A 21,021-nucleotide genomic window follows, 5' to 3' on the forward strand; every position below is an offset into this window, starting at 1 on the left:
GGGGTAAAATCTGAGGGGGAAACTGAGGAAATATGGGTTAGGGTGGGAATGAAGTAAAAAATGTGTGCCTGACTTGGCAGGCTGAAAGGCCTGTTTCGGTGCTGCGTGAAACTCAGACAATTCACAGAGCTCTTGTACAATAGACCACTGTCAAAACCATTGTGAACTCGGACGAAGTGATGCACAAAAATACGAAGCCCGTTATGTTATTGCCACGGCTTAAAAATAGACCCCAAATGTCATTGGCCCCGATGGAGAAACTGAGAGGCTGCCTTTGATTCTGATTGGTGAAAGGCTCGGAGCCCGCCCCACGTGACCGGTGATCTCACCGTCTCGCTGACGTCGGGGGCGAGCCGGCCCCGCCCCTGCCCCTGCCCCTGCCCCTGATCAGGCTGACGCCGCGCGGAGCCGCGGACCGCTGTCTCTTCAGCACCATGTCTTCCGGGCCGGCGTACAACGACGAGAAGGGCTCGTCTCTGGGGGAGCCCGAGTACGGACACGACCCGGCCAGCGGCGGCATCTTCTCCAGCGACTACAAACGGTAACGGACGGCGAAACGTAACAAAAGCAGCTCGGGGGAAAGCGGCGGCGGTTGGCGCCTTTAAGAAGGGGAAAGGCGGGCGTGTGTACAGTCGGGCTGTTCCGGTGCACGGTTGAGCTTTGCACCTTTTTCCATTTGGCCGAATGCAGATTTTAAACGGAGATGCAAAGATGATGATTGATGGTGTGGGTCGCGGGGTTGCAAAACAAATCCCTTTCGGAGACTGCGGGAGATTGCAGCAAAGGTGGAGCGAGTTCGCGGGGAGGTGGGTAGGTTTGCACAGCCCATACGCCCTCTGAAGCATCCCCCCCCCCCCCCGCCCGCCTTACCACCCGGGCCAGTCTGGGATCCAAAGCCCCACCGGGCGGGACTGGCCGGGGAGGGCGAGCGCAGAACGGCACCGATTGCCTGTCCAAGCCCGGACTGAACTGGTGGGGCAGAAGTCGGCGGCATCACCTCCACCCTGTGCGGGGCTTTGTGGCGCTGACAGCGCCCTCGCAGCCCCTAGGATCTTGGCAACCACCTCCCTGAAAAAGCTGCCTTGCAGTCTCACACCGCAGTCAGTTCCTGTTGCATGACATTTCCTGTGAATGTCTCACTTTGCATCTGCTCTCCGCGCCGAACCGCTGCCATTGCCCGTGAAGGAGTTCCAGTCGCCGAGCCACATTTACATTTTAATAGCGCCTATCCAAATCTGAGCGGCCCAAACTGCCGCTGGAATACTAATGAAGCGCACTTGTGCTGATGCGGACATTTTATACAGAGCAAACTCCCAGAAATATTGATTCACAAAGGCATGGAGTCCAGAAACTGCCTTTCGGCCTAAATTGTCCCTACCGACCATCTAAGCTAGTCAGTCCCATTCTGCCTGCATTTGGGCCGTATCCTTCGAATTCATTTTTTTTTTAAATCCACGTACCTTTCTAAATACTGTGCATTTCAAATGTGCCAACCTGTGCTGCCTCCTCTGGTCGCTCATTCTATATAACTGCCCCTCAAATCCCTTTGGATTTTGGAGACACAAGAGACTGCAGCTGCTGGAATTCGGAGTAACAAACAATGTAGAGGAGGAACTCAGTGGATTGAGCAGCATTTGTGGCGAGGAATAGTTGATGCCTTGGGTCAAAACCGTGATGTAGACCTTTGATCTGAAACGCTTACAGTTCTGACCTCACAGGGATACTGCTTCACCTGATGGGCACCTCCAGCAGATTGTTTGCTGCCCTTCAGAATTTGCCCCTCTCACCTTAATGCTGTGCCTCTAGTTTTAGACTCCCTTATCCTGGGGAAAAAGGCTGGAACTATCCACCCTACCTACACCCCTCACAGTTGTATGCACCCCTGTGCCTTCTTTGCTCTAGGGAAAACAATCCCAGTTTATTCAATCTATCAAGAAGGCAAATCGACTGTTGGCCTTAATTGGCAGAGGGATTGAATTTAAGAGCAAGGGGGGAGGGGGTTATACTGTAACCAAATGTACAGGGTACTGGTGCGGATGCCTCTGGAGTACAGTGCAGTTCTGGTCTCCTCACTCGAGGAAAGTTGTACTGGGTTTGGAGGAGGTACACCAGCTTGATTCCGGAGAGATTCAGTCACTCGGACTAAACTCACTGGAATTTACTGGGATCTTAAAGAAACATAAAACTATGAAAGGGGGTAAATAAGAAAAAGGCAGGAAAGTTGTTTCCACTGGTAAGTGAGATTGAAACTCGGGGCTATCACCTCAAAATTATAGGGAATAGATTTAGGATGGAGATAAAGAAGAGCTGCTTTTCCCAGAGATGAATGAATCTGTGGAATTCTCTGCCCAGGGAATTATTAAGTTATTAAGTACATTTAAGACTCAGATTTTTGCAGAGCAGGGGAATCAGGGGTTATGGGGAAAGTCGGATAGGTGGAGCTGAGACCACAGACAGATCAACAATGATCTTATTGAATGGTGGAGCAGGCTCGGTGGGCCAGATGGCCAACTTCCTGCTCCTAGTTCTTATTGCTCCTTAATGTGGTGATGACTTTGCTTCAGGGATGCTAACTGAGGGAGAAGTGGGGAATCTCTGCAATGGTTTGATTCGATCTTGTGCCTGCTGTCTCTGGAGCAAGGCTTCATTTGATAGGGTTGTACTCTCACAGTGTGAGCCAGGACATTGGCGACCAATTTTGTGGATGGTCTTGGACCGCACCGTGTGGTAAGCATAGTAACCCACACAAGATGCTGGAGGAACTCAGCAGGTCAGGCAGCATCTACAGAAAGTGTACCTCTATGGAATAAATAGTCAACGTTTTAGGCGAGGAATGTTCATCAGGACTGGAGCAGGAGGGGGAAGAAGCCGGAATGAGAAGGTGGGGGAAGGGGTAGAAGCTGGAAGGTGATAGGTGAAACCAGGTAGGTGGGTGAGGGGCAATGAAGTAAGAAGTTGGAAAGTGATAGGTGGAAAAGGTAAAGGGCTGAAGAAGGAATAGATATGCAATGGCAAGCATTTAAAGATCGCATGGATGAACTATAACAATTGTTCATCCCAGTTTGGCAAAAGAATAGACCAGGGAAGGTAGTGCACCCGTGGCTGACAAGGGAAATTGGGGATAGTATCAAGTCCAAAGAAGAAACATACAAATTAGCCAGAAAAAGCGGCACACCTGAGGACTGGGAGACATTCAGAGTCTGGCAGAGGAGGACAAAGGGCTTAATTAGGAAAGGGAAAAAAGATTGAGAGAAAGCTGGCAGGGAACATAAAAACTGACTGTAAAAGCTTTTATAGATATGTGAAAAGAAAAAGATTGGTTAAGAAAAATGTAAGTCCTTAACAGTCGGAAACAGGTGAATTGATCATGGGGAACAAGGACATGGCAGACCAATTGAATAACTACTTTGGTTCTGTCTTCACTAAAAAGGACATAAATAATCTTCCGGAAATAGTAGGGGACCGAAGGTCTAGTGAGATGGAGGAACTGAGGGAAATACATGTTAGTAGGGAAGTGGTGTTAGGTAAATTGAAGGGATTAAAAGCAGATAAATCCCCAGGGCCAGATGGTCTGCATCCCAGAGTGCTTAAGGAAATAGCCCAAGAAATAGTGGATCCATTAGCGATAATTTTTCAAAACTCTTTAGATTCTGGATTAGTTCCTGAGGATTGGAGGGTGGCTAATATAACCCCACTTTTTAAAAAAGGAGGGAGCAAGAAACCGGGGAATTATAGACTGGTTAGCCTGACATCGGTGGTGGGGAAAATGCTAGAGTTAGTTATCAAAGATGTGATAACAGCACATTTGGAAAGAGGTGAAATCATCGGACAAAGTCAGCATGGATTTGTGAAAGGAAAATCATGTCTGACGAACCTTATAGAATTTTTTGAGGATGTAACTAGTAGAGTGGATAGGGGAGAACCAGTGGCCACAAACCAGGCACGCCCGGGATCCGCTTCAGTTTGCGTATAAGGAGAAGGTGGGAGTGGAGGATGCTATCACGTATTTGCTGCACAAATCACTCTCTCACCTAGATGGGGTCAGTTGTGCTGTGAGGATTACATTCCTTGACTTCTCTAGTGCCTTTAACACCATCCAGCCCAAGATCTTAAAGCACAAACTAACGGAGATGGGAGTAGACTCTCACATGGTGGATTGGATAGTGGACTACTTGACAGATAGACCTCAGTATGTGCGGTTGGGAGACTGTAGGTCTGACACAGTGGTCAGCAGCACAGGAGCGCCACAGGGAACCGTACTCTCTCCGGTCCTGTTCACCCTGTACACATCTGACTTCCAATATAACTCGGAGTCCTGCCATGTGCAGAAGTTCGCTGATGACACGGCCATAGTGGGGTGTGTCAGGAATGGACAGGAGGAGGAGTATAGGAAACTGATACAGGACTTTGTGATATGGTGCAACTCAAACTACCTGCGTCTCAATGTCACCAAGACCAAGGAGATGGTGGTGGACTTTAGGAGATCTAGGCCTCATATGGAGCCAGTGATCATTAATGGAGAATGTGTGGAGCAGGTTAAGACCTACAAGTATCTGGGAGTACAGTTGGACGAGAAGCTAGACTGGACTGCCAACACAGATGCCTTGTGCAGGAAGGCACAGAGTCGACTGTACTTCCTTAGAAGGTTGGCGTCATTCAATGTCTGCAGTGAGATGCTGAAGATGTTCTATAGGTCAGTTGTTGAGAGCGCCCTCTTCTGCGTGTTGGGGAGGAAGCATTAAGAAGAAGGACGCCTAAGCTGATAAGGAAGGCGGGCTCTGTCGTGGGCAAAGTACTGGAGAGTTTAACATCGGTAGCTGAGCGAAGGGCACTGAGTAGGCTACGGTCAATTATGGAAAACCCTGAACATCCTCTACATAGCACCATCCAGAGACAGAGAAGCAGTTTCAGCGACAGGTTACTGTCGATGCAATGCTCCTCAGACAGGATGAAGAGGTCAATACTCCCCAATGCCATTAGGCTTTACAATTCAACTGCCAGGACTTAAGAACTTTTTTTTAAAGCTATTATTAATGCTTTTTGAGTTAGTGATTTAGATGCATATCATATTATTACTGAGTTAAGTATTGTATGTAATGAGTTTTTGCTATAACAAGTGTATGGGACACTGGAAAAAATGTTGAATTTCCCCATGGGGATGAATAAAGTATCTATCTATCTATCTATGTGGTATATTTGGATTTTCAAAAGGCTTTTGACAAGGTCCCACACAGGAGATTAGTGTGCAAACTTAAAGCACGTGGTATTGGGGGTATGGTATTGATGTGGATAGAGAATTGGTTGGCAGACAGGAAGCAAAGAGTGGGAATAAACGGGACCTTTTCAGACCCCAACTGGGGTCCCAGCACTGAGCCTTGCAGTACCCCACTAGTCACTACCTGCCATTCTGAAAAGGTCCCGTTTATTCCCACTCTTTGCTTCCTGTCTGCCAACCAATTCTCTAACCACATCAATACCATAAAATGGGCAAATTCATGGCAAATGCAATTTAATGTGGATAAATGTGAGGTTATCCACTTTGGTTGCAAGAACAGGTAAGCAGATTATTATCTGAATGGTGGCCGATTAGGAAAAGGGGAGGTGCAACCAGACCTGGGTGTCATTGTACACCAGTCATTGAAAGTGGGCATGCAGGTACAGCAGGCGGTGAAAAAGGTGAATGGTATGTTAGCATTCATAGCAAGAGGATTCAAGTACAGGAGCAGGGAGGTTCTACTGCAGTTGTACAAGGCCTTGGTGAGACCACACCTGGAGTATTGTGTGCAGTTTTGGTCCCCTAATCTGAGGAAAGACATTCTTGCCATAGAGGGAGTACAAAGAAGGTTCACCAGATTGATTCCTGGGATGGCAGGACTTTCATATGAAGAAAGACTGGATCGACTGGGCTTATACTCGCTGGAATTTAGAAGATTGAGGGGGGATCTTATTGAAACATATAAAATTCTAAAGGGATTAGACAGGCTAGATGCAGGAAGATTGTTCCCAATGTTGGGGCAGTCCAGAACGAGGGGTCACAGTTTAAGGATAAAGGGGAAGCCTTTTAGGACCGAGATGAGGAGAAACTTCTTCACACAGAGAGTGGTGAATCTGTGGAATTCTCTGCCACAGGAAACAGTTGAGGCCAGTTCTTTGGCTATATTTAAAAGGCAGTTAGATATGGCCCTTGTGGCTAAAGGGATCAGGGGGTATGGAGAGAAGGCAGGTACAGGGTTCTGAGTTGGATGATCAGCCATGATCATACTGAATGGCGGTGCAGGCTCGAAGGGTCGAATGGCCTACTCCTGCACCTATTTTCTATGTTTCTATGAATCTGATAGGAGAGGTGATTGGACCATGGGAGAGAGGGAAGGAGGAGAGGTAACAGAGGCAGGAGATAGGTGAGGAAAAGAAGTAAGAGGGGAGCCAGATGGGGAATGGAAGAAGAAGGAAGGGAGAGGGGGAAATTACTGTAAGTTAGAGAAGTCAATGTTTGTGCCATCAGGTTTGAGACTATCCAGATGGAATATGAGGTGTTGCTCCTCCAGCCTGAGATTGGCCTCACTATAGCGGGAGTGGAGGCCATGGACCAACATGTTGGAATGGGAATGGGGATTGGAATTAAAATGGTTGGCCGCTGGGAACTCCTGCTTGTTGTGGATGGGCCAAAGGTGCTTGGTAAAGCGGTTCCCCAGTCTATGTCAGGTCTCACCGGTGTAGAGGAGCTGCATCGGGAGCACCAGGTACAGTAAATGACTTGCCTATATCTTTTATAAACCTACTGACCCTCACAGCTATCTTGACCATACCTCCCATTCCTATAAAAATGCCATCCCCTTTTCTCAGTTCCTTCGTCTCTACCACACCTGTTCCCAGGATTGGGCTTTTCATTCCAGAATGAGGTTTTCCTCCTTCCACCATTGACGCTGTCCTCACCGGCGTCTCCTCCATATCCCGGACATCCGCGCTCACCTCATCTTCCTGCTGCCTTAACAGGGATAGAGTTCCTCTTGTCCTCACCTACCACCCTATGAGCCTCCGCATCCAGCTCATCATTCTCTGCAACCATCTTCAACAGCATCCCACCACCAAACTTATCTTTATCTCCCTCCTTCTTCAGCCCTTTGCCTTTTCCACCTATCACCTCCGAGCATCTCATTTCATCCCCTACACCATCCGCCTTGCACTCTCGACCCCCTCCCACCTTCTAATTCTGCTTCTTCCCCCTTTCCAGTCCTGAAGAAGGGTCTCACCCCCAAACATCAACTGTTTGTTCATTTCCATGGATGCTGCCTGGCCTGCTGAGCTCCTCCAGCATTTTGTGTGTGTGTGTGTGTATTACTCTGGATTTCCCGCATCTGCAGAATCTCTCGTTTTTACAGTGTGGCGAGTAGGGCTACTGCTTCCCTAATTCAGTGACCCGATTTTGAATCCAGACCTCAAGTTCTGACTGTGTGGAGTTTGCACGTTCTGTGATTATGTGGGTTTCTTCTAGGTGCTCCTAGAAATAAAGACGTGCATGACTGTGGGTTAATTTGCCTCTGTAAATTGCCCCTAGTGTGTAGGTGAGGGGTGGGATCTGGAGAGTGTTGATGAGGGTGAGGGGAGAATAGTGTAAATGGTTAACAGACTCAGTGGGCCAAAGGACCTGTTTGATTGTCTATTCTATTTCGTTTAGAAATACACTGCATAATAGCCTTTTCTGGCCCAATCAGCCACACCGCTCAGCAACCCACTTACCTCACCCTCGCCTAATCACAGGACAATTTACAATGACCAATTAATCTATAACTGGTAGGTCTTTGGTATGTGGGAGGAAGCTGGAGCACCTGGAGGTAACCCACATGATCAAGGAGAGGATGTGCAAAGGCCTTATAGACGGAGCTGGGATTGAATTCCCGACTCTGCACCCTGAGCTGTAATAGCGTCCCACTTTGCCGCCATGCTGCCGCGTTCTTGTATTGTGTGACTATAATACTTATGAAGTGTAACCGCTGATATGACGAAGGCATGCAGAAGCCAACTTGTGCAAGGAATATCCCGTAAACAGCAGCGTGACCTGGCCCAGGTAATCTGGTAATAGTTGACAGAATTCCACTGCCCCTCTGAAATGGTGCCGTGGGATCTTTTAGAAGGGTGGTCATCTCTCCCATCGTGCTCAGGTTGATGGGAGAGTGGGGAGAATATTTGACACTGAACGTTAGTGGGCAATTGGATGGCTTCATGGTCTCCTATGTCATAAAGAGGTATGGATCATTAACAGTCAAAAAAAGTTCCTGCCTCAATGGGGAACATCACTTGATGTTCAACCATTGCTACAACGTCATAGACTGGTACTCATCCCTATCTGTAGGGAGCAGAGAACAGAACATCTCAGTACAGGCCCTTCAGCCCACAATGTTGTGCTGACCCATATAAATTAACTCCACAATCGGTGTAACCCTTCCCTTCTACAGCCCATTACCCTCCATTTTTCTTTCATCTCTCTGCCTATCTAAGAGTCTCGTAAACGTACCTAACGTATCTGCCTCTACTACCACCCCCGACAGTGCATTCCAGGCTCTTATCACTCATTGTATGAAAAGTCACCCACCTCTGACATTCCCCTCAACCTTTCCTCCACTCACTTTAAGCGGCTGTCATTTAAATCCGTGCCACCCCAGTTAGGGCTGGGCTGAGAAGTGGTGATGTGAGAGGATGGAGGAAATACTTACGCATGTGGTTCAGGGAATGGGTGAGGAACTGCAATAATGCTGGGCAGAAGTGGGGGTAAAATGGAGGAAACGCCGTGGAGACACATCGAGAGCCCAGACGACAGAGGATTTTGAACACGCGTGAGGTTTCTGTGCTGTTGTTAGCTTGTTCATTCATACAATGTAGATATTGTTGGCGGTTTCTTGTGTTTCATATATTCACTTGTGGAACATGGACCTGCTGGCAATGCCAGCATTTATTATTCATCCTTTATCGACCCTGAAATTGAGAGGCGCATAGGATTCAACCACAATAGTCAGTCTGTTGCCACACGGAGTCAGTGAGAGTTGCAGATTTCTTTCTGCAATGTTGTCACGTTGCTGAGGTTGCCTTTGCTTTTGAATTATTTAAGTAGTGCTGTTACCCTGGTGGGGTTTGATTCTGTGTCTCTGGATCGGTGGTCGATAGACCATGGTTATTGGTGTTTGGGAATCGGGAAGGTTGGGTGAGGGAATACCAATGGGAGATTCTGGATTATTAGAGGTGCAAGCACAGTTATTCGAGCTTCGGATGATCAGAGTTAATGGAAGGTAGAAAAACAGGTCCTCCAAGAGGACCACAATCTTGTAGGGTTTGGAGGCTTGTGTGCCTCAATAACCCAGAGAGCTATGTTGGCTGGAGTCAGTGCCTTGTGCTTTGGCTCTTGGTGGGGTCGCTCATGCCAAACAGGTCAAATGATACAGGCCAGACTAAGAGTGGTCCACCGGTCCTACAGGGTCAGGGGTTCGGCTCATGGCTAACAACCCTGATTAGTAAAACACAATTGTTTTGGAAACAACAATGAAGAATCTTTCTACATCTGAGTGTAACTGTATTCCTGAACCTCCACCTGGAGCTTGCATGACTGATAGTAGTGAGAACCAAGAGGAAGCTACTGACATGATGAAGGAAGCTCTGAACACTGCCAGAGATGGAAGACCGTCATTACTCCCCTAAAGGCCAGTGGTGTAACGGGCAGTAAGTAAGAAGGTGTAGGTCTGTGAAGGGTCAACTGTGCAACAGTCTAAAACCTCTCGAAGGTCAAGTCCCGTTCTAGGACCTCGTCCACAAGGCCCAAGGCTGATGTTCCCAGTTACTGTTGAGGGGATGCCTTGGTACTGTCTTGTGGATGAGAAACTGGACTAAGGTCCCTTCTGCTCTCTGTGGGTTGAAGACATCCTAATGTAGTTTTCTGAAGAATAACAGTGGCTTTCTTGTGTTGGGATCCAAGCCAATGTAAATCTTTAACTAAACAGAGACTAACCATTGTCATGTTGCTTATGGGAGCTTGATGGCCATTTCACACAGCCACATTCTGACGGTGACCACACTCCAAGGGTAAATGGTTGGCTGTGGTCATCTCTAGAGATTCTGAAAGGTGTAACAGGTTTCTTCAGTGAAAACAGGATGTGATGAAAAGGGTGATGGTTTGGAGGTTTGTGATATAATGGCTAATGGCCTTAGTGATAGAGCAGAGGGTGGAAATTTCACTTGGAATTGACCTGTGCAGATTGAGCTGAAACTGTGAGTGGGTGGGCGGGTGTCTGCACTGTTCTGGAGCAGGTGAGAAGTGGGGAAGGAGGTATTGTTAAATGGTGGGACTCTATGGGAAAGTGTCTCTGGCAGAGGCCGTGGGGGTGGCTGGAGACTGAACCAAGTGGTCTTCAAGTCAGTTCCATTTTTCATGATGTTGGATCTGGAGATGATATTGTCCAGGCGGTTCTGCGGAAGTCAAGAATGAGGTACAAATCTTAACGTAATAGCTGTTTTAATTGATGTTCATCATGATACAGATTAGGCAGTGTCAGCTGAAGCAGTAAGTAACACAAAATAAGTGCAGTCAGAAACAGCAAGCAACAAAGGACTGAAGACATTGCATTCTCTCCATACTACAAAGTAGTTTAGGCTGGTTAGTTAAGGGAACCTTCTCTGATCAGAACAGTCTATGAATAAGGACTGTCTTGATTTATGCTGTTGTGACATCTCAGGCTTACACACAGATATTTTAAAATCTACTACAAATTTACAGACAAATAGGTGACCTGGTTGCACTACTTATTTATATTTACAGGTATATTTATTTTAATTATACTATAAATTACAGGAAGAAGTACATATATACTTAATATATTGCACTGTACTGCTGTCACAAAACAACAAATTTCATGACATATGTCTGTGATAATAAACCTGATTCTAATTAAACAAACATAAAGAAAGTTAAACTACAAGAAAATAACTATTTAAGTAGCAATTTAGACCCTAATCCGACAATGATGAAGTGACCCACTGTTGGTTCTGCTGGCTAGTCTTCAAGGGGAGGTGAGGGTACAGATCAGAAAGATGAAGGGCAGGGGTGGAAATCTGACCTTGCCCATCCCAATCCGTTTTCTGATTCCTGGGACAATCACCAGTGGCAGTGGGATCTGCTTCCCACCTGTCTCCATCAGAAGAATACGCTTGTTCTGGGCATAGTATGAAGGTTGTGGTTAGATCAAGAGGAAGCCTTGTCATTTTAACCACTTCCCTCCTCCGAGCGGCACACAGGATGCTGGAGGAACTAGGTGAGACCTGAAACCTCGATTGTCCATTTCCTCTCACAGATACTTGCCTGACCCACTGAGGTTGCTCCAGATTCCAGAAACTGCAGTCTCTGTGAAGCTCTCCTCCTTAATTAAATAGGTATTATTGTGCCCACACATCTTCATTTATGATATTTATTTAGATACTCTATTGTGGTCATGGTCTTGTATACCTCCTTTGTTATTACACCAACACAGCTCTCTGAAATTCAAAATTGAGTTCATTGTTGTATGTATGCACAGCTGCGATTAAAAGCTTACTTTCAGCAGCATCACCGGCACAGAGCATCAGATAAGCAGCATTCACAAGAAAAATGTAAATTAAACACAAGTCTTTTAAATGCCCCTATTTAAAGAATTCTTAAAAAACATAAAAGAAAAAAATTAGCTAAGCAGGTGGATGACATAAAAATGGAGGACCACATAGGAGGGAAGGGTTAGATTGATTTTGGAGGAGGTTAAAAGATTGGAACAATATTGTGGGCCGAAGGGCCTGTAGTGTTCCATACCCAATTTTCACAAGAAAGAACACAACTAGAACAAAAAAGAGCATAAAGTTAATTTTAGTGTAAATAAAATAGAAAGCAAAACAGTCTCCATTTTTTCACCAGAAGGTCAACGTTATCTTCAGGTGTTTGGAGAAGAGCAACAAAAGATAGATCTATCAGCCGCACAGTGATTTTTTTGTCTGGGAAGTTTAAGTATGGAGTTTGCTCACAAAAGTTAATTAAAGCAGTGCAGTGTAAAGCCCGAACAATTGAAAGTGCGGGTGGGATTCAGCCAGTCAAGCAGCATTTGAGAAACCAGTCAACGTTTGGAGCAGAGACCTTGTATCAGATCTTGGGGAGAACGGAGGGGTTAGAGTTTTCAGAGTAAGGTATAAAGTAAAAGATTATGTGAGGATTGGTTAAGACTGGTCAGGAGCATGAACATTGATCATTAGGAAAGCACTTTATAAAACGGGATGAGAAAGGGCCATTAGCAGGATAAAGGGAAATGAGGCCAGTTAACATGAAGTTGGAAAATCAGATGTTCAGTCCTGACAGCCACAAAGGAAGAAAAGGTGTTTTTCTGGTTTACCTTGGACTTCCCTGCTTAACGAATCTAATTTGCCTCAGTCCTGCTGAAGGGTCTCAGCCCAAAACATTGACTCTTTATTTCCCTCCATAGTTGCTGCCTGACCTGTTGACTCCCTCCAGAATTTTTTGTGTTACTCTGGATTTCCAGCACCTACAAAATCTCATTTGCCTCTTTTATTTTGGTGGGGGAGGTGTTTGGGGGCTCTATTTGTAGTTTGGGAAGCAGCTTTAATTAATCGGTTGACCTTTGCCTGTACATCACTCGATATGTTTGGACTATTCTTGAAATCAAACAGCATATTGTCATGTAAAACATATCCAAGGATCATTTTAATAAATATGTGAGTCATATCTCCCTTCTTCCTTTGACAATGGATTCATTGATCTTGAATATTGATTGACATCATTGTTTTTGCTTTTCACTGAAGGTACTTTCTTCACAAAAATTGGGCTGACTTCCAAATTGCATTTCCCTTTGACTTGCTACCGTTGTAATCTGGTTTGAAAAGGTTGTGAGGTGAAATTTCTGTTCCCTGCTATTGTGGAGAGTTCCCTACACCATTCATCAGCCTTTCTCTTTACATACTCAAATATCCAACCTGCCTACAAATTCGCCTGGTCCATCTCCAACATTTCTCTCCCCTTTCTCGATCTCACTGTCTCTATCTCTGGAGACATCTTATCCACCGATGTCTATTATAAACCAACGGATTCTCACAGCTAGCTGGACTATACCTTGCCCCACCCTGCTACTTATAAAAATGTCATCCCCTTCTCTCAATTCCTCTGTCTCCACCGCATCTGCTCTCAGTTTATTCTAGAAGGAAGGAAATGTCTTCCTTTTTCAAAGAAAGGGGCATCTCTTCCTCCACCAAAAACACTGTGCTCAGTTGCATCTCTTCCATTTCACGCATGTCTGCTCTTAATCCTCCTGCCACACTGCCAGAGATAGGATTCCTCTTGTCCTCACCTACCAACCGAGCAGCCTCCACACCCAGCACATAATTCTCCATAACTTCCGCCACCTCCAACTGGATCCCACCACCAAACACATCTTTCCCTCTTCCCCCCCCCCCCCACTTTCTGCTTTTGGCAGGTATCACTCCCTATACGACTCCCTACTGATCTCCCTCTTGGCACTTATCCTTGCAGGTGGAACACTTGTTCCACCTGCCCCTACATCTCCTCTCTCACTACCATTCAGGGCTCCACAGTCCTTCCAGGTGAGGTGACATTCCACCTGTGAGTCTGGGGTCATTTAGTGCATTCAGTGTCCCGTTATGGCCTCTTGTATATCGGTGAAACCCGACGTAGATTGGGAGATCGCTTTGCCGAGCATTTGCACTCCGTTAGGCAGAACAAGCAGGATCTCCCAGTGGCCACCCATTTTAATTCCACTTTCCATAGTCCATCCATGGCCTCCTCCACTGTCGGGATAAGGCCACACTTAGGTCGGAGGAACAACACCTTGTATTTCGTTTGGGTAGCCTCCAGCCTGATGGCATGAACATCAATTTCTCAAACTTCCAGTAATGCCTCCTCCTGCCCCCTTCACCATTTCCCATCCTCTTGTCCCTCTCTCATGTTATCTCCTTGCTTGCCCATTGCCTCCTCAGGTGCTCCCCCTTCCCTTTTTTTCCATGGCCTTCCATCTCTTTCACCAATCAACTTCCTAGCCCTTTGCTTCATCGCTCCCCCTCCAAGTTTCACCTGTCGCCTGGTGTTTCTCTCCCCCCTACCCCCACCTTTCAAATCTACTCCTCAGCTTTTTTTTTCTCCAGTCTTGCTGAAAGGTTTCGGCCAGAAACATCGACTGTACTTTTTTCCATAGATACTGCCTGGCCTGCTGAGTTCCTCCAGCGTTTTGTGTGTGTTGCTCGGATTTCCAACATCTGCAGATTTTCTCTTTTGTACATACTCTGTACTCTACACAGGTTGCTGGCAGCAATGAATCAGGATCAGGTTAATATCACCGGCATTTGTCGTGAAATCTGTTAACTTAACGGCCTCAGTACAAAGCAGCACATGATAATATAGAGAAACATTATAAGTAAGTCAGTAAATCATTACAGTAGGTGATATATATACTGTAATGATTTACTGATTTACTTAATCGAGATATATATATATATATACACACACACACATACACACAAATTAAATAGTTAAATTTAAAATAGTGCAAAAATAGAAATAATATAAATACAAAAAAAGTGAGGTATTGTTCATGGGTTCAATGTCCATTTAGCAATTGTATGGCAGAGGGGAAGAAGCTGTTCCTGAATTACTGAGGCTTCTGTACTTCTTTGATGGTAAATGAGAAGAGGGCATGTCCTGGGTGATGAGGATACTTAATAATGGACGCCGATCCTTGAAGATGCTCTGCTCCTTGAAGATATCTTAAATACCTCAGAGGCTAGTACCCAAGATGGACTGACTAATTTTACAACTTTCTGTGGCTTCTTTCGATCCTGTGCAGTAGCCCATCACCACCACCCCCATACCAGACAGTGATGCAGCCTGTAGGAATGCTCTCCACACTACATCTGTAGAAGTGTCCAAGTGGCAGAGCTTGCTATCGACCAGACAACAAAGGTTTATTCTCATTCTCGGTCCCCCCCCCCCCCCCCCCCCTTGCTCCCCTGCCGCTGCCCCCTCTCGCTCTCTCTGTTACAGATGTGTAGGATGTATTGCCAGCAAAATTAAAACAGCCGGTTATGTTGGGGACAATGTTGAAACCACTGATGTGGACAAGAAACAATTTGTGGCGCTATAGGCAAGTGGTCTTTAGGAACTTTGGAGTGCAAAAGTAGAGAAGCTGGGTACAATTGTCTGGAAAGTTGGTGAGGTTGCATCTGAGGGACTGCAGACTGGATTTCTCTCCTTTATTTAGGGCGGTGTTGTCATGGAGGTGGTGCAGTAAATATCACACATTACTAGAATAAAGGCATTGTTTACTGAAGAACCTTTAGTAAGATGTGCTAACATTTTGCACCTTACAAGATTGATGGTTGATTGTACTGAAGACATAAGAGACTACAGATGCTGGAACGTGGAGCAAAATATACCCCCATCTCTTCCTCCGCTACATTGATGACTACATTGGAGCTGCTTCATGTATCCTTGCTGAGCTTGCCAATCTTATTAAATTTGCTGCTATCTTCCATCCTGCCTTTAAATTCACTTGCTCCATTTGTTGGAACATGGCATACTGAGAGGGCTAGATATTTTGGGTGACAGACAGGGAATCCAGGGCAGGTAGTATATTTCAGAATAAGGAAACCATGGGCATGTCCGGGCCATTTGGCCTTCCGATCATTCTCTGCCATTCAGTACAATCATGGCAGGAGCAGTTATCTCAATACTGTATTACTGTACTCTCCCCATACCCCTTGATATCTTTTTCTCTGAGAATATGCTCTGTTTTATGTCCTCCTCATAACTCACAATCCAGCATTTTATTATGATCAGCAAACTGAGAAATAAAACACTTAATTCCCCTATCCAAACTATTGATGGATGTTGTGAATAGTTGGGGCCTAAGCACTGATCCATTTCTTTAAGATTGAGATGATGATAATAAATTTCTTCTGAATCTTTGTAATTCTCTACCCCAGAGGGAGGCTGAGTCACTATTCAAAGTTCGAAGAACATTTATTATCAAAGTATGTTACAGTATATACACCTTAGAGAGTTGTCTCCTTATGGGCAGCCACAAAACAAAGAAAACCAATAGAAGACCGTCCAACGCCAAATGTGCAGGAAAAAAACAAGTCAATCAAATAATAAGAGTAAACAAATAACATTCAGGACTGATATTCCTGAAAGTGAGTCCACAGCCGTGCAGCCAGTCATCCCTGCAGCTGATCCAGGTGCCCGTTAGTTGCAGGCCGCAGCCTCAGTTTAGCACAGAGATGAGTTAACCTTGTGGGGCAGCGAGATGAACACCAGCCCGTCCCTCTCCTCCAGCCCTGACACCCTGACTGAATCACCTTGGCCCAGCCCTTAAATCAGCCAAACCTCAGGTCATTCTTCACTCTTAGACCCGGGCCCTTCTGCTTCCATACTCTCTCAGGCCTAGGCCCCGCCACCTAGATTCAGCCTGTACCTGACCTTTCCAATCTGGCCCGACGCTTAAATCGACCAAGCAGTGGGTCATTCCTTACTCGAGTCTGGGCCCTGGCCCAGGCCTTGTCGCTTTGACATGCTGGGATAGATTTTTAGGTGACAGTAGATCCGGCAGAAAAGTAGAACTGAGACTAATAATCAGATCAGCATTGAGTGGCACAGTGAGTCGAGCTACTAGCTCAGAGCGCCAGGGACCCCTGTTCAATCCTGACCTCCACTGTCTGCGTAAAGTTTTTGCATTCTACCTGTGACCGCATGGGTTTCCCCCGTGTACTCTGGTTTCCTCCCATAACCCAGGTTGCTGAATTATTTGGCTGTTAGTGTGCAAGTAAGTGGCAGAATCTGGTGAGGTGTTGATGGGAATGTGGGGAGAAGTGAAATGGGATTGGTGTAATTGGTGATTGACAGCATGAATACAGTGGGCTGAAGGGCCTGTTCTTGGTGCCATATGATTCTATAAATGTAAGAAATAGAGACAGGAACATCCACTCAGCCACATAAGTCTGCTCCACCAGTCAGTGAAATCATTGCTGATCTGACCTTGGTTTTGGCTTTATCCTCCCGTTCTCCATAACCTGTAACTCACCAGTGGACTACAGATCTGTCCGTCTTGGACTCAAACATCTTCACTGTACCAGCTTTGACATCCTTGGAACTTGAGAATTCTAAAGGTTCGTAATGTTCTGAGCAAAGATGTTTCTCCTCACGTCCATCTTGTGGACTGCACCCAATTCTAAATTCCCCTTACAAGGGGAAACACCTTCTCCTTGTTTATCCCATGGATCCCCATCAGGACTTTAGTTTCATCTCTGAGCTTTGGAAACTTCATTGAGTTTAGGCCCCGACCTGTCCCCATGTCCCAATGCCTTCAGTAAGCCAGTGAATTTTCTTTGCATTGTCTCCAGTGCAGGGGCTTTGGTCAGAATCAGGTTTCTGTTGTGAAATTTGTTGTTTTGTGGCAGCTGTACAATGCAAAGGGGTGAACTTACTATAAATTCCAACATAAATAGTGTAAAAAAAAACAATAGTGAAGAGATGGTCATAGGCCATTCAGCAATCTGACGGCAGAGGGGAAGAATCTGTTTGAATTGTTGAGTGTGGGTCTTCAAGCTCCTGCGCCTCCTCCCTGATGGTAGCAATGAGAAGAGGGTGTGTCCTGAATAGTGAGGGTCCCTAAGGCAAATGCTGCCTTCTTGAGGCCCTACCTCATGAGGATGTCCACGGTGGTGGGGCGGGTACTGCCACTAATAGAACTGAGTCTACAATCCTCTACAGCCTCTTGTCATCCTGTGCAGTGGAACCTCCATACCAGGCAATGATGTAGCCAGTCAGAATACTCTACATTGTACATCTGTAGACTGAACCAAATCTACTCAAAGTAGAGCAGCTGGCGTGCCTTCTTCATGATTACATCAATATGTTGGGCCCAGGATAGATTCTCTGAGATGTTGACGTCCAGGATATTAAAAGATGCTCACCCTGCTGGATTTTATGGGTCATTGGATGCTACTCCCTATTCATACCCAAGTGCTCACTTACCACTCAGTGGCCATTTATGTACACCCTTATTCCTGCTTGTTAGTGCAACTACCTAATCAGCCAATCATATAGCAGCATCTCCACGCATAAAAGCATGCAGACATGGTCAACGGGTTCAGTTGTTGTTCAGACCAAACGTCAAGATGGGGAAGAAATGTGATCTAAGTGTCTTTGACTGTGGATTGATTGTTGGTGCCAGATGGGGTGGTTTGAGTATCTCAGAAACTGCTGATCTCCCGGGATTTTCATGCATAGCAGTCTCTAGAGTTTACAGAGAATGGTGCAAAAAAGATTCAGTGTGCAAAGTTCTGTGTCTGAGAGAGGTCAGAGGAGTATGGCCAGACAAGTAGCAAATAATGAGATAAGAAAGGTTGAAAGGGAAGTAAAAGCCAAATGCAGGCCAGTGACACTCGATCAGGCAGACATTGGTCAATTCAAAGTATGGATGAGATGGGCTGAAGGGCCTACTTTTGTGCTGGAAACTGTGACTCTAAAGGCTGTCTGCTAAGTAAAGACACAGTTGGCATGGGGATAAGCTGCTGTTGAAGGGGTTACTCAGAGACTCCATGCAGTCACGGAGAAAGATCCAAATTCCGCACAGTCAGCACCAGAGGTCAGGATCTAACCAGGGACGCCACTGCAACATTAGCACCACTTTCGGGTTTCCTTCAGAACCCTCGTGTTTCGATTTGAACGAGTACTCGAAAGGCAAATACAGATTTCCATTTAGACTGAGAGTCAGTGCGTTAATTGATTGAACTATTTCCATGAAGGAAAATCAATCCAGATGTAAATTGTTGGAATTTATTCCCAGTGCTGAGATTTAATGTTGAACTTTATGCTGCATTTGTTACATTTCTTCTGGTATGGGTTTAGGTATTTTTCTTCTGACAGTTTGTATTTTTTTGCTCTGGAATTGGAATTGTTTGATCAATACCACTTTTTTATATTATTTGATTCTCTCAACATACAAAAATCTTGGGTGATGGATATATTCTTGCATTTTATCTGTGGGCTTATTCAAGGTCTAGCTGGCCAAGTGAGAGAAAGTGCATGCATGGGGAATTAAATGAGAGAATGGGATTGCAGCATACCCTCAGTGGGCTGAATAGCCTCAAGTTGTGAGAGAATATGAAATCAGCATACTGTGACATGAAGTCACTTAAAGACAATTGGACAGGTGATTGTATGGGGAAGATTTAGAGCAGAAGGTTCCCAACTTTTTTTTATATATATCAAGGACCCCTACCATTAACTAAGGGTTGGTGGACCCCAGGTTGAAAGCCCCTGGTTTAGTGGGATATGGGTTAAATGTAGGGAAATGAAAATAGGTTGGCACTGTGGTTGGCATGGACCAAATGGGACTAGATTGGCACCATGGTTGGCATGGACCAAATGGGACTGGATTGGCACCATGGTTGGCATTGACCAAATGAGACTGGATTGGGATCAAGGTGGTCATGGACTGAATGGGACGAGGTTGGCACCATGGATGGAAGGGCCTGTTTTTGTACTGCGGTCCTCTGACTCTTACAAAGAAGGACACTGTAAGAGACCGTTTGGGTATCCTGTTGTCATTGGGACTTGGTGATGTTCTGTTTCGGTGATGTTGGTTGAGAGAGACCTGTTGACAAAGGGTGACTTGTTATGGGACCAGGAATATCTCATCACTGTTGACTCTCAAAGCACCTTTAGGAGGCTGCAGGGAGAGAGAGTAGTTGCAGATCTGGACACCACAATGCAAAGGGAGGAGAGGTGGCCCCGGGGTCTGTACCCAGGGAGGGTGGAGGACTGGTAATGTTTCCAGTTCAGTCTGTGGAGGGGAGCCTGCATGTGACAGTGTTACCATGGTGGGGGCGGGTGTTAGCATTAGGTATTGAAGACTCATCTTTCTTGGGTTAATATAACTGCCCCCTCACCTGGGAGGCACTGATCTATCACAGGGCTGGGGGTCCCACCAACAGCCTCCCCACTGCTGGGACAGGCCAGGTCTCTGAAATCTCCACTGCTGTCTGTTACACCCACCACTCTGCTTCCCCTGGGCTGGGTCCACATGAGGTGGACCTGCTGCACCATCGCCGCTGTCACTGCCCCCTGGACCAGATGCCTTGAGCAGTGGGAGAGGGTGAGGGTATATCTGAGTGACTCGGGGAGAGTGGGGTAACCCTCGGTGCTGATGGACCCAGATTGAGGTACTGCCCAGTTCAGGGTAGCAGAATCGCCGTCCTCTTCACAATCACCGGTTAGTTCCAGCTTCGACCAGCGGGTCATTGTTAACTTATCAGTGAGCCCGAACTGCGCAAATTGACAGCTGTCCCTCATAGGCTGTGGAGATAGTTCTCATTCTCACCACCATCTTCACTCCCCACACACTTTCTCCCCATTCCCCTCACTCCGCACGCACGTCCTCCCCATTCCCCTCGCTCCCCACGCACGTCCTCCCCGTTCCCCTCGCTCCCCACGCACGTCCTCCCCGTTCCCCTCACTCCCCACACATGTTCTCCCCCGTTCCCCTCACTCCCCACACACGCCCTCCCCGTTCCCCTCACTCCCCACGCACGCCCTCCCCGTTCCCCTTGCTCCCCACGCACGCCCTCCCCGTTCCCCTCACTCCCCACGCACGCCCTCCCCATTCCCCTCGCTCCCCACGCACGTCCTCCCTGTTCCCCTCGCTCCCCACGCACGTCCTCTCCGTTCCCCTTGCTCCCCACGCACGTCCTCCCCATTCCCCTCGCTCCCCACGCACATCCTCCCTGTTCCCCTCGCTCCCCACACACATCCTCCCCGTTCCCTTGCTCTCCTCACATAGCCTCACCACTATCTTCACTCCCCACGCACGTCCTCCCCGTTCCCCTCGTTCCTCACACTCGTCCTCCCCGTTCTCCTCACTCCTCACACTCGTCCTCCCCGTTCCCCTCACTCCTCACACTCGTCCTCCCCGTTCCCCTCACTCCCCACACACG

General features: G+C 46.7%; 1 protein-coding gene across 4 annotated transcripts in view; it reads left to right on the forward strand.

Annotated features, from left to right (window-relative positions):
- The first annotated feature begins 365 nt into the window (after positions 1-365).
- Positions 366-21,021, forward strand: part of ap3b2 (adaptor related protein complex 3 subunit beta 2) — a 183,766-nt gene continuing 163,110 nt past the window's right edge. For all 4 annotated transcript variants that reach the window (XM_073024951.1, XM_073024953.1, XM_073024952.1 and 1 more), the window contains exon 1: positions 366-541. In XM_073024951.1, coding sequence (XP_072881052.1) covers positions 435-541 — 107 coding nt within the window. In that variant the 5' untranslated portion in view covers positions 366-434. The remainder of the gene's footprint in view (positions 542-21,021) is intronic.

Source organism: Hemitrygon akajei, chromosome 21 (genome assembly GCF_048418815.1).
Source record: "Hemitrygon akajei chromosome 21, sHemAka1.3, whole genome shotgun sequence".
Lineage (NCBI taxonomy): Eukaryota > Metazoa > Chordata > Chondrichthyes > Myliobatiformes > Dasyatidae > Hemitrygon > Hemitrygon akajei.